This window comes from Megascapheus bottae, chromosome 9 (genome assembly GCF_031878675.1).
Source record: "Megascapheus bottae isolate mThoBot1 chromosome 9, mThoBot2.hap1, whole genome shotgun sequence".
NCBI lineage: Eukaryota > Metazoa > Chordata > Mammalia > Rodentia > Geomyidae > Megascapheus > Megascapheus bottae.
This window is the reverse complement of record NC_143517.1, coordinates 56,308,502-56,321,832: the sequence shown is the minus strand read 5'-3', so window position 1 is coordinate 56,321,832 and position 13,331 is coordinate 56,308,502. Positions and strand designations below refer to the sequence as shown.

General features: G+C 47.7%; 1 protein-coding gene across 6 annotated transcripts in view; it reads left to right on the top strand.

Annotated features, from left to right (window-relative positions):
- The window catches only part of Mtss1 (MTSS I-BAR domain containing 1), a 146,887-nt gene extending 133,830 nt beyond the window's left edge, over positions 1–13,057 (top strand). For 2 of the 6 annotated variants that reach the window (XM_090339356.1, XM_090339357.1), the window contains exons 10-16: positions 734–831; positions 2,893–3,103; positions 5,813–5,932; positions 6,892–7,089; positions 8,286–8,459; positions 8,784–8,946; positions 10,037–13,057. In XM_090339356.1, the coding sequence (XP_090195482.1) occupies positions 734–831; positions 2,893–3,103; positions 5,813–5,932; positions 6,892–7,089; positions 8,286–8,459; positions 8,784–8,946; positions 10,037–10,737 (1,665 nt within the window). In that variant the 3' untranslated portion in view covers positions 10,738–13,057. The remainder of the gene's footprint in view (positions 1–733; positions 832–2,892; positions 3,104–5,812; positions 5,933–6,891; positions 7,090–8,285; positions 8,460–8,783; positions 8,947–10,036) is intronic. The other 4 variants (XM_090339358.1, XM_090339359.1, XM_090339361.1 and 1 more) reach the window with 4 other exon arrangements.
- The last annotated feature ends 274 nt before the right edge of the window (positions 13,058–13,331 follow it).

Here is a 13,331-nt window from a genome sequence, read left to right as displayed (position 1 = left end):
TTCTATGAAATTGCTTCTTGTAGACCAGAGTGTGCATTCACTCAGTAGACACTTCTTCTGTGAAAGAGTGGCGTACCTTACACCTTACACTCAAGAGGTCCTTTGTCCAGCTCAGGGTACAGATGCAGAAACAGTTTGTGAGGGGAAAAAAAGTGAGGTTTTCTGGTTTCTAGCCCTGGCCAAATAGGTCAGAAGTAACCACTGAACATCAAGTGTTTTCAAGTGCAAGTTTATCAAGTCCATAAACTGCCTTTATGTTATTACCAGGTAAAAATCCTGCAACTCCTAGACTTGGGTTATATAAACAGCTCCTGTAAATTGTTACTTGGTCATTGTAATTCATTCTCCAATAGAAGTGAGGTGTGGCTCAAATGGCAGAGCTCCAGCCTTGAGCAGAAAATCCAAAGAAGAACATGAGGCCCTGAGTTTAAGCACCAATACCAGCACACAGAAAATATATTCATATTCTTTCTCTTTCCCTCCCTCCTTCCTCTTCTCTCCATCCCCTCCATCTCTCCCGGATATTTCATGGGCTTTCTTTTCCCTCCCTTCCCTTTATTAATTGCAGTTTTGCTGGTCTCACAGAAAGGATTGTGACATTGCCGGATTGGTTAGTGTGGGTTCCTCAATTTAAAAGAAGAGGCATTTTCTTCTAATGTTTACCCATGGGGGCAGCTTTTGGATGTGGAGGTGGGTGTTGAGATTGCATCCCCAGCTGGCTTTGTCCCCTCAGGTGATTCTGGACTTGAAAGGCTCTGATTACAGTTGGTCCTATCAGACTCCACCCTCTTCTCCCAGCACTACCATGTCCAGAAAGTCAAGCGTCTGCAGGTAAGTGAGGCCAGCGTCTGCTCTGACTGTTGCGGCCAGGATGTTTTCCTGTATTGTAAATTTGAGCAATGAAATCTGCCTTTATCTCTGAGAGGGACTTGTTACAAACAGGAAGTGGCCAGGGGAGCAGCCGATTTGGGTCTCAATTCTTCAGGGTCTGGACCAGGTCTCCATCGCTCTTGGGTGTATGTTACAGGAATTTTTCAGTCTTGTAACACTACCTTTGGCTTTCCTACTTAGCAGTTTTAAAAAAATCATAAGAATTAAAGAAGGTAGACCATAGTTGATTTTTTTTTTCCCTTTATATAGAGGGTGCAGGTACGTGTGCTTGTGCGTGCGTGCGTGCGTGCGTGCGTGCGTGCGTGTGTGTTGCTAGGAACATACCCTAGACCTGTACATATTAGACAAGAACTCTTCAACAGAGTTACACCCCTACCCCACGGTTGATTCTTCCATATGTGGATCTTACTCTTGTCTGAGCAAATGAAATAATACTGCTTTTATGCTCCCCTTTCTCTCGGTGTTATCTCAAAGTTTTGTAAACTAAATGAAAAGTTTTTGAAAGTCCCATCTATTTCTGCTAACTAGTCCTATTACCTGTGAACACGGAGTCCGTTTAGAATCGGCCTGCCACCTGCAAGACCATTATTATCTAGTGGTTTTATTAGGCAGTTGTTCTTGGCTTGCTGATTGGGGAAGTATATTCTCTTCTTGAGAATTGACACAATGGAAACATTGTCATACTTCAGTTATCTTTTCTGTTGTATGACACCTGCTTTTCATATCTCTCTTGACTTTTGAAAGCCAAATGAAAGCTTGCTTCCTGTGTGTATCAGCACTGGCAGGAAGGAGCTGGGTGGCTGAAAAGATGTCAGTTGGATTCTTCTCATGGCTCATGGGCTCTGTGTGTTTCTGAAGACAGACAGAGGCAGAGATTCATTCTGAGATTACTTCCTTAGCAGCCAAGAAAAGCATGTCTCATGAATATAAAACACATCGCCTTGTATTTTTCCTTCCTCATAGTCTTAGTGGTAGTACTTGAGCTGACCCCCAAAAATCATAGCGCTGGTTCCCTCCACACTCCCCCAGTGTGTGTGAGCATCCTTCCAAGTTGTTCTGGCTTAGGCCAGCTGCCCAGGACTCCAGGACTTCATTAGCTGCAAAATAGGGTCTCATGCAGGACCAAGAACCTAAACTAGGTACCTCCAATTCCTGCTTCCACAGACCTGGTTTTTATCACTTAAGTCATTATGCAGAATGCAGAGCATGCTTCTGACAACTGCAAGTGGAATGCCAACAGAGGAATGCCAGCAGAACACCCACTTGTCCCCCAGGAAGTGAGACACTTGTTTACCATTTTACCTCAGAGGCAAAGGACTTACTATTGATTGCATTTTGTTACTGTAGGCTGTCTTCCACTTACGGTGGTGCTGTTAGGCTGGATTCACCAGTATTATAACCGAGTATACACCAGGATCAGGGTAAAACCATAACTAAACCTCACCTTTGGTGGTAAAGTGGCAAAGCACCTGAAAGCAGCAAGCAAGTTGATTGGCTGATGTTCCTTACCGGGGCCTTACCCAAGCTAGTCTAGAACTCCTCAGGGAGTCCAGGAGTACTGGTTGGTCATGTTCATCTGGTCCTCTGAGGGCACGGGCTGGCATCTCAGTAGGTGTTGCTCCAGGGTGAGGATTTCTGAAGGTAGATGAGATGCAGTGAGCCCTGCCTCTGCCTCCCAGCTTTCTAGTGGGCCACATGGCAGGGGTGGGTACCAGTGACTTCTTCAGTCATCAGCTTCCATCCTGAGACTGTCACTTTCAACATTCCAAGACCTGGTTGCCTGTGGCTTACCTGAAAATGTCATTTGTTGAACTTGGTAAGGATTTGGTGTTTTGAAAAGGTAGTCTATTGTTTGTGTGGCTTCTCCAGGTCAAAGAGCTGATGATAGGATGTGATATGCTTTTCTTACTCTGCTTCTTCCTGATGGTCCCTTCTTCCTTCCCACCACCACCTTCTCTTGGCCTTCCCTCCCCTCCCGTCCCCTCTGCTTGTCCCCTACAGCAGCCTGAACAGTGTCAACAGCAGCGACTCCCGATCCAGCAGCTCCCACTCACATTCCCCCAGCTCACATTACCGCTACCGCAGCTCCAACCTGGCCCAGCAGGCGCCTGTGCGGCTGTCCAGTGTCTCTTCGCATGACTCAGGATTCATATCCCAGGACGCCTTCCAGTCTAAGTCGCCCTCCCCTATGCCACCTGAGGCCGCCAACCAGGTAAGGGTGCCCTGGCTTCCCTCAGTGGCTGCAGTCAAAGGAGGACCTGGGTATGGCAGACCCCTGTGCTCTTAGGACACCTCTTTAAAGGGGCTCTGCAAGGGGAGGAAAGCTGGCCTCTCTAGCATCCCTGTAAGGCCATCTGGCAGGATGCTGTGCTTAGCAGGATGGGTACAGGAGGATGCCTGCCGCTGGACACTCAGGTTCTCCTTGAATGGCTGAGACCCTGTCTCTGAAGCCCAACTCACAGATCTTTTCCCAACCTCTGCCCATGAGTGCTGAATGAGCCCCTGCAGACGCCACTGCTGGCACTGGATCCTGGGGAGAAGGGGAGATACATCCTTTCCCCATCCACAATTGGCGTAGACATTTCTAGCCCAGTGCAGTCCTGCAGTTACTGCAGGCAGCAAAGGCTGGGCAGAGCATCAGATGATCTTCACAAGTACTAGCATGTGTCCTTCCAGCTGATTTTTTTCATCATCCCTGAGTTAACACTTGGGAAAGAGCACAGAGTTCTGAAACCTGGATAGTGCCATCAACTAGTGTGCTCCCTGGTGCCCCCTGCTGGTCACCTAACACTGTGACCCCAGCTTAGATCTCCTTAGCACTGCACAGCCATCTGGGGGACCATGGCCTCTCTTCCTTAGAGACTCAGCTTCCCACAGAAGTGCTCAGAGCCAGACACTGCAGCTCTAGGCTGATGTGCTTGCCCCTGTGGGGGGTTCTTTGGCTTGGCCCTGTCTCTTGTTATGTGTTTCACTAATCTATCTTCCTGGCTCGCAAGCCAGGATAGGGAGAGCTGGACTTGCAGTTGTTCAAAGGCTGCTCTAATTGTGTCTTTGTTTTCAACGGACTGAAAATTAACAATAGAGAACACTGATAACCCTTTCTGAAGAAGAAAAGCGCTTTGACCCTCCATCTCCATTCCCTGCATTAATGTTGGGGGAAACAGAAGGGTTTTCTGACCTGTGATAGCTTATGTCTGCTTGTCTAGCATCTCTAGGGAAGTTTGGGTTTTATTTGTGTTGGTGTTCGAGATGGAACATAGGACTTCTCATGTTCTAGACAAATGTTCTAACTCCAAGTGATTCCCAGGCTAGGGTAGTTTTAATAAGCTCAGGAATGCTGCTGAATTTAATTAAAAATTATATATATTAAAGAAATTACAGGCTATGTGTTGTGAAACATGCTTCTAATCCCAGGTATTCAGTAAATATAATTAGGAGGCAGGTCTGATCAAAAGTGCAGCAGAGTCAAAACAAAAGCACTCAAGATGTGACTCAACTGGTAGAGCTCTAGCATAAGAAGCACGAGTCCCTAAGTTCAGACCCTAATATTGCCCCTACTCCACCAAAAGAGACATTATGGCTATTTATAATCATAAGACAGAAGGGAAATTGGAGGAATTGTACAAATCAGTATCAGCTAGCGGATTACTGCCACCTCCTGAATGCAGAAACATTTCATATTGTGATACTCTTGGCCACCATGCTAGATTAAAAATGAGAATTTGAAGACCAAAGGTCCTTAAACCAGGAAGTGGCAGATTAAATTGAAATCCAGATCCTCTAACTTCAGATCCCAGGTTGCTCACTAGATACCAAGTTCAGGGACCAGTGTGGACAGCCATGTGCCGAGAACCTTTCTTTGCAGTGTTGAGTGCTTCATTCCAGGTGTGTCGGATGATGAGCTAATAAACCTTGGTCGGTCTCCGATGTGGCTTATAAAAGGCCCTCCTTTCCAGCTGACCTGGGAACACTTACAGAGAAGTCTTGGCACATTTGGCCCAGCTTATTAAACCAGACTGAGTTGAAGCCAGAGTTTTCAGTGACAAGCAGAAACTAAGTAACTGGGTAGTCAAAGTGGTAACTAGGGGACCCAAATTACCAGAAGTCATTGGTGCTTAAGCCCGGTGGCACATACCAGGTCCAGGACTAGAAGGGCAAGGTGTCATAATTCCTAATGCAGCAGAATGCCAGCAAGCCAAACCCACCAGCCCCCCTTATCATCAGAAGACTGACAGGGCCAGGGTGTGGTATCTGGCAGTATGCAGGGAGTAACACAGCATTTCCCTACTTGGGCATCTCCAGAGGCTTCACCCTGCCCTCTTCTGGCCACCAGAAGCACTGCACTAACCACAAGGATTCCTGCCCCAGTTTTCTACAACACTCCAGCAATAGCACCTCAACATGTCTATATCTTTTAAGTCTGGAGAGGCTAAAAGTTTTGCATGCGTGTAAAACTCCAGGCAGACTTGGTAGGCAGGTAGCAGATGCTTGATCTTAGTAAACCTTGTGCAATTCCTAAAATACCTGAATATTTAAAAGACAAGGACAGACCAGCCTTCCTGGGGCCCAGGCTTGCAGCATATGAACAGACAGCATTGTGGGAAGATCCAGGGCCTGGAGAAGATGCTTCTGTGCCAGGCACACACAATATCCTGGGTACCTACAGTCAAGCAGTGTAGTGCTTGTGGGGTTCATGCTTTTCAAGGGCTTGGAAGCTCTGAGCATACAACTTTGGGGACAAAATAACCCTAACCCTCTGCTTCTCTCATCCTTCCCTTCTTCTGTGTATATGTCTGTCTCCCCTGCCCCCTTCCCCATGCATGCCCTTCCCTTCCCCATTGTTTATTTTATTTTATTATGATTTTTGGTGGTGTGTGGTTTGGTTTGTTGGTCCCCTTGTGTGCTCCCTCCCCTGCTGCAGAACTCGTCCAGCTCGGCCTCCTCCGAAGCCTCGGAAACCTGCCAGTCAGTGAGCGAGTGCAGCTCCCCCACCTCTGTCAGCTCAGGCTCCACCATGGGCGCCTGGGTGTCCACAGAGAAGGTGACCAATCCGCAGGGCTCTGTGGAAACTCAGAATCATCATCTAGATATGGGGCCCTTCAGACGGACAGAGGTTGGAAATGGGCTGAGTGAGGGCTTTTTCTTGAATGAGATTCTGGCTGGTAAACAATGGCCTGGGTATTCAAACTGAGGGAGAGGAAGGAGTACGGCAAACATGGAGGTGTGAAAGCTTCTTCCAGAACAGATCCATTCTCCCTTTCCTTTCCCAAGTGTCCCACAAAACTGTTGAATGTGACATTTCATCTGTGTTAGAAGCTGTGTGCTTTTCTGCCTTTTAGTTTGCAACCACCAACCCTTAGCCTTGATTGGAATCTGCTTCTAAACCGTGTAATGATTTTGGGTGTACCCATTCATTTGAGGAAGCTTCTGAATTTTTAAATTTGCATAATGAGACAAGCAAATTCCTACCATTTTATAATTATGCTTTGTGAAATAATGACCAAAAAAAGCCACCAAGAATGCTGCAAAAATTTAAGACACTGGGTTGAGTAGATGGCTTAGTGGTAGAGTGCTTGCCTAGTATGCGTGGAGCCCTAGGTTTGATTCCTCAGTACCACATACACAGAATAAGTGAACAAGCTGGAAGTGGTGCTGTGGCTCAAGGGGTAGAGTGCTAGCCTTGAGCACAGAGAGGCTCAGGGACAGTGCCCAGAACCTGAGTTCAAGCCCCCAGGACCACCAAAAAAAAGTTAGGCCACAATGACAGAATCTCTACTTGGTGCTAAGTCTGTGTGCATTCTTTGTACTCTAGCTCTTTTCTCATGCATCCTGGATCGTGTCCGATCAGAGCCCCCAGCATTTGTTTCCTTTGTAAATATTCAGGGGTTCCCTTCCCCCTTGCCCCAAATGTCAATGCCATCTTATGTCTCCACACTCATCCTGTTGTATTAATTTTTTTTCCTTTTCTTCCCCTTTTTTTTTGTTTGTTTTCGTTTCCAGTTGTCTAATGGGTTTTCTCACTGTAGTTTATCAAGTGAGTCCCATGTGGGGCCTGTGGGTGCGGGCCCCTTCCCCCATTGCCTGCCTGCCTCCCGTCCGCTCCCTCGGGCCACCTCTCTCCACCTTCCAGACTACTACGCTCATTATTACACCATTGGGCCCGGCATGTTCCCGTCATCTCAGATCCCTAGCTGGAAGGTTTGTGTCTCTCCTCCCTCCCTCTAGCCCTTCCTCCTCCCCCTTCTTTGCCCCTCATTGCCTCTGTGCTCACCCTCTTCTGTTCCACTGTGCTGACCCTTGACTCTTCCCTCCGCCTCTTTTCACACTCTACCTTCTTCTCCAGAATTCCTCTCCCTCAGTAAATTCCCACTGAAGAAGCCAGAAAGTAGCTTTTAGCTCTCACTGGATGGGTTCCACATCAGGAGGTTTTCCTCTAGTTGGAGCCTGACAGACAGTGCCCCTGCTTGCGGGGAGACTGGGCTCCCAGGTGAAGGGCCCGGCTCCTCCTGGGAGAACTGGATGAAGCCTGCTGCGTTTCCTCCTCTGGGCCTCCTGGCTGGTTAGTTTTATCTAACCACCTAAACTGTTGTACTCAGCCACATAGCTCAGACTTGGCCTGGAATGAGTCTTATGCTGGGCTGGGGTAACAGAACCACAGCCCGATATGTCAGTGGATTGTCCTGTTGTATCCTGAAAGTACATGAAGACTTCCATTTTGATCATTTTACTTTGAAACACGTTGGCTTTGCTATCAAAACCAAGTTTGCAAGTGTTCTCCTATAACAAGTTCTGGGGATGCCCCTTGGGCTCTTCTGTCTCATTTGAGGGAACTCTGATTTGCAAAGTGGGCCACTAGGTTCCCAGCATTTAGAGCCTGCTTTGATTCCTCAGATAGCTTCAGAGTCTGGGCAGGGCACTGGGAGCTTTGCCTCAGGCCTCTAGTCTGCCTCCTGATGCTCACTTTGTCTGCGGTGGAGTCAGCTGCAGGGAGAGTGGCTGGCATTGCTCTACTGCCCCCTGGCAGCTGTCCAGCCATCAGTCATTGGGGTTGCTCTTAAGATGGTTCCTTCTACACAGAAGGCCACGCCTGGCCCCAAGGGACAGCTTTGCCTTAGCGGCTGTCTTAGCCACCTGTTACCCAGCTGTGGACTAAGCTCTCTCGTTACCTGCCTGATTGTTGAGGGTTTTTCATCTTGGGGGAGATGAGAAAAAGAGAGGTACCCAAGGCCCCCAGAGGTCATTCCATTCCTGCCTTTCGGAGCGGGGTGGGGGTGTGCGGAGGGGCTGTGGGCTTCCCCAGGGAGCGGCCGCCTTCTGTGGGCAGCTGATTGAGGGCAGCTTCCGCCCTTCACAATGGATGGGGCCCCAGCTCCTGATCGCACTGTTCTACTTAGGACTGGGCTAAGCCAGGACCCTATGACCAGCCGATGGTGAACACCCTCCAGCGGCGCAAAGAGAAGCGGGAGCCAGACCCCAGCGGGGGAGGACCCTTGACTGCAGGAGGCCCAGCGGCAGCTGCCGAGGAGGCACAGAGACCACGGAGCATGACCGTGTCGGCAGCCACTAGGGTGACACTCTCGTTCTTTGTTATCTGTTGGGTCCACATAGCCTGGCTGGGGGCTGCAGGCGAGCCACTGGGAGCCCAGGCTTACAGCTGGGGGAGCCGGGCTGCACTCCACTCAGAATTCCTCCAGGGAAAAGCTTTGTGTGGGAATCAGATATGCAGAGCTTTCTAGAAGCAATGCAGTAGCAATCCAGGGCTATAGGCGTGTGGCTTTTACAGGAACAGAACAACAGTGACAGCAGACCAACCAAAGGCTGTACGTGGACAGCCGAGGCCATCACAGGAGCGTTCACGGCCTTGTGTCCCCTCTCTCTCTTCCGCCCTGCAGCCTGGTGAGGAGATGGAAGCATGTGAGGAGCTGGCACTGGCCCTGTCACGTGGCCTGCAGCTGGACACTCAGAGGAGCAGCCGAGACTCCTTGCAGTGCTCCAGCGGCTACAGCACCCAGACGACCACCCCGTGCTGCTCTGAGGACACCATTCCCTCCCAAGGTATGGGCTGCCCAGCCTTGCAGCCGGGATCACAAGCAGCCCCCTGCCCCCATTCCTTCCCCCTGTGGGCAGCAGAAAGCCAGCAGCCATTGTGAGCACAGCCCAGCCCCTAGCCAGCAGATTGGCTTCAGGGCTGTCATGTGGTCTGGGAATGCGTCGGGGAGGTGACTGGGTGCTCAGGGAGCTGCCTTGTGAGAAGGGACCTGGATTTTACTCCTTTCCTCCTCCTCCTCACCATCCAGGTGTGTGAAACAGAACTGAGAGACAGAGGCCATCAATAAGTTGTTTTTTTTTTTTAATTTTGTGAGAAGCACTTTATACTTACTTTGCTATTTTGTTTTCACAGCCTACATCCTTTTTTTTTTTTTGAGTTTGAATTCAGGGTCCTATGCCTGCTACTTGGGCACTATCACTTGAGCCACACTCCTAGCCCCTTTTTGGGGGTTTGCTTATTTTCAAGATGGGGTTTCATTTTATGCCCGAGCCAGCCTTCATTGTGATTCTATTTGTTGATGGCATATATGCAGTACTGCATCCAGCCTATTAGTCAAGATGGAATCCACCAACATTTACGACTGACGTTGGCCTTGAACTTGAATCTCTACACACACACACACACACACACACACACACACGTGTGCACGCGCACACACACACCGATATACCTAGGAGTATAATTTGCAGCTAGTTCCCTACTTTTTCTAACCTGTCCAGCTATCAAGGGAGATGTTCAGGTCAACTCTAGCCTATTGAAGGTTTGACCTGAGGATGTGACAGATTTCTTCTTCATTCCCTTCATTCCTCCAAGACTTGGGAGGTGGTTTGTTGCAACCTGGCAGTGTCACATCCTCTTTCCATCTAAACGGTTCCTTCATGGCTGTAGTGTCTGTGCCATTTGAGGCACCCGGGTGTACCCGTGAACAGAGCAGAGGGCCCCATTGTGGAGTTCTTGGTGAAATACTTCATTAGTGTTGGAGGACCAGGATGAAATCATGTGTGCCCTTTGCCTCATGTGCCTTTTGTCTTCCTAGCATGGAAGAATTAGCAGCGCTGCCCCCTTGGATCCGTCTAATCAAATGCTTACAATCAGTTTCAGATTACGATTACTTCTCTGTAAGTGGTGACCAGGAGGCGGAGCAGCAGGACTTTGACAAATCCTCTACCATTCCAAGAAACAGTGACATCAGCCAGTCGTACCGCCGGATGTTCCAAGCCAAGCGCCCAGCCTCCACAGCAGGCCTTCCCACCACCCTGGGACCTGCCATGGTCACCCCCGGTGTGGCAACCATTCGACGGACCCCTTCCACCAAGCCTTCCGTCCGCCGGGGGACCATCGGAGCCGGTCCCATCCCCATCAAAACACCAGTGATCCCCGTCAAAACCCCCACTGTCCCAGACCTGCCTGGGGTACTGCCAACCACACCAGATGGGCCAGAGGAGCGGGGTGAGCACAGCCCCGAGTCTCCATCTGTGGGTGAGGGCTCCCCGGGTGCTGCCACCATTCCCTCTTCCATGTGGAGTGGGCAAGCCTCCATCAACCCTCCACTTCCAGGCCCGAAGCCCAGTATCCTGGAGGAGCACAGACAGGCGATTCCAGAAAGCGAAGCTGAAGATCAGGAGAGGGAACCCCCGAGTACCACTGTCTCCCCAGGCCAGAGTCCAGAGAGTGACCCTGCAGACCTGAGTGCAAGAGATGCTCCCCAAGGAGAAGACATGCTGAACGCCATCCGAAGGGGCGTGAAACTGAAGAAGACCACAACCAATGACCGCTCAGCCCCGCGCCTCTCCTAGACTCTCCTGGGCTCCCAGGAAATACTGCCCTGGGGGAACAAACTCTTTGATAAAATCTAATTTGTCTCCATCCATTCCAACGTATAATCAAATAACAACAACGAAAATTTTGTAGGCAACTCAGAATACAGCTCTTTTGAAAAGTACTCAACATCTTTAGATAAGAATGAAAAGTAACACATGTAACTGACATAATCTTGATCTTTGATTTGTAAATATTGTTTTTTTTTCCTGCACATTTGAATCTTAGTTTTCCCTTTTGATTTTTTTCTGAAGGTGCCAAATTCCATTTAACTTTTTTATAAGTCTTTGTAAAATTTTAAATGCATATGGTGGGGAGGGAGGTGGGGAAGGGAAACCACAAAGTAGTTAATTTCAGAAAAGGATAATTATACTACTTTTTTTTTTCCTCCCTGCAAGCTTTTGTAGATGCACTGTAGTAGTCTAGTTTAGGAGCAAATCAAGTTATTTTAATGTACAAACAAAATGGGTAAGGGATAAAAATCCTCATTGAAATGTACTATGTTCCGGGTGGGAAGTGCAGGAGAAGTTAACCACGGAGGAGCAATACGGAGGAGCAATACAAAGCGATGGTCTGGGATTGGGGGGAGGGCTGTGGGAGGGGCACACTTGTCCACATAGCCAATCCTGTTACATTTAAGAGTAGCCTGGTAGGTTGAATTTCTAGTAGCTTCATGGTAAATGCATCCGAATAAGCCATACTGGATTGCAGTGTTTGTTTCTGTAGGATGTTTAAGGACTTCCTTTCTCCCACCATTCTTCTGAGTGCACACAGCGCCCACTCCAGTCCCACGCATGCCGCCATCACGGGTTCGCAGAGAATCCTTTCCCACTTAGCTTCTTGTCTATGTACTCACTTCCATAGAGTCCAAATGCATCTTTCAAAAGGGTAAGGCAGTTTATAAAAGTGTGAAAACATTGAAAAAGTAATAGCAGGGATTTCTTAGAAAAAATGCCTTTTACTTAACTGTGCCCAGCAGGCTGGGTGCTTGAGAAGCCCAGATTATTTTGAAGAAACTCCGAGTGTATTTCACAAGGGTAACCAGCTTAAGAGTCTAGCAATTTGCCAATGTGTTTACCAATCTGGGGCTTGTTTTTCTTATCTTCCTTCCATCAATGGCAGTCGATTGGCTTCCTACTTAACATTGAAGAGGAGGATTTATTTATTATCACTGGGAACCTGACCACTATACTGTCTTTTTTTCCATCCCCCTCTCCCATTCTAGGCTGTTTTTTGGAATGGATTTTGACGTTTGTTAAGTGGAACTTAAATCTGTTATAATGCCCATCCTGTAAGGTCAACAGAGATTTGTAGCCTTGAAGGGACCACATTTGGAGACAACTATGTAAAGGCGCCAGTCCCTTATCAGTGGGGCAGCTGACTGCACACTGTGCTTCGGCCTCTCCAGGAGGAGCTTGGTGGGTCCCCAAATCTACAGATTTCTGTTGGTGATAATCTTGTGACATAATCTTATGCTTTAATACATAACCACATTGGATGTGAGTAATGTTCTGTACAGTCAGCATTCTATCTATTAACATTTAACACTGCTGTGATTGCTCAAGGACGTTTTATGTTACGGCTTTAAAGCAAAGGCATGATAAGTAGAAACTAAGCTTTTTTTTCCCTTTGAAAAACAAGCTCTTGCAGACTGGAAGCAGCAGTAGTGCCTGTGGTGTCGCCCACCAATCTTGATGTCTAAAAGTAGCTGATGCATTGTGCATATGATGCTCAAGATGGTTTCTGCAAATGCAGAAGTCATTACAAGATAATTACAAATAGATAAAAATAGTATTTTAAACCTTGGAAATAAATGGATGTAACTGTACCTGGGTACAGCTTCTCACTCGTTTAGTTTTTAAACGTTAGTATAATCTGAATAAATTTAATATAAAATGTTGCCAAATCCAATGTAGAAAGAAATGTGACAAAACACCTTGGGTAGCTCTGTTTGTGTTTTTGCATATTGTAAAAGCAGTGTCACAGCAGAAAATAAAGAAATCCTTTCTAAAGGTAAATTACTGTGGTTTTAGTTGCTAGTTTGTACTGAGAGTTGATCTCTCCTGTGCAAGTTTTCGTTCTAAACTTGTATAAATAACACTTGTGTGATGTGTCTCCCTTCTACATTGTAACAATTGCTTCTGCCTTCATTATAAATAAAGAACCACTAGAAAGAAAGAAAAAGCCCCTCATTTCAAGTCTTTATTAAAATCAGAAGTGGGACTGAGACTCAGACTGAGCTCATTTAGGCAACTGACAAAAATCTTTGATGATTCTTGTCAGCTCCAAGAACAAGCATTGCCTCATCTAATTGTTAGCAAGAAATAAAGGGAAAAAGCCAGCTGATTTTGGTGACCTTTTATAATGTCTTCTTTTTTTAAAAAACCTTTATTGGATCATTGTGAGTGTCACATGCTTACCTCCAAGTCTGCGACAGTCACTCGGCTGTGGAAGCAATACAACTGGACAACTGCATCCAGTCAGTCACTAACTTCCTTCCCTTTTAGCCCCAACCAGCCAACCTCTACTTTCCACCTCCTCGTCACCGCGAGTGCCCCCTACAGGTGTCTGA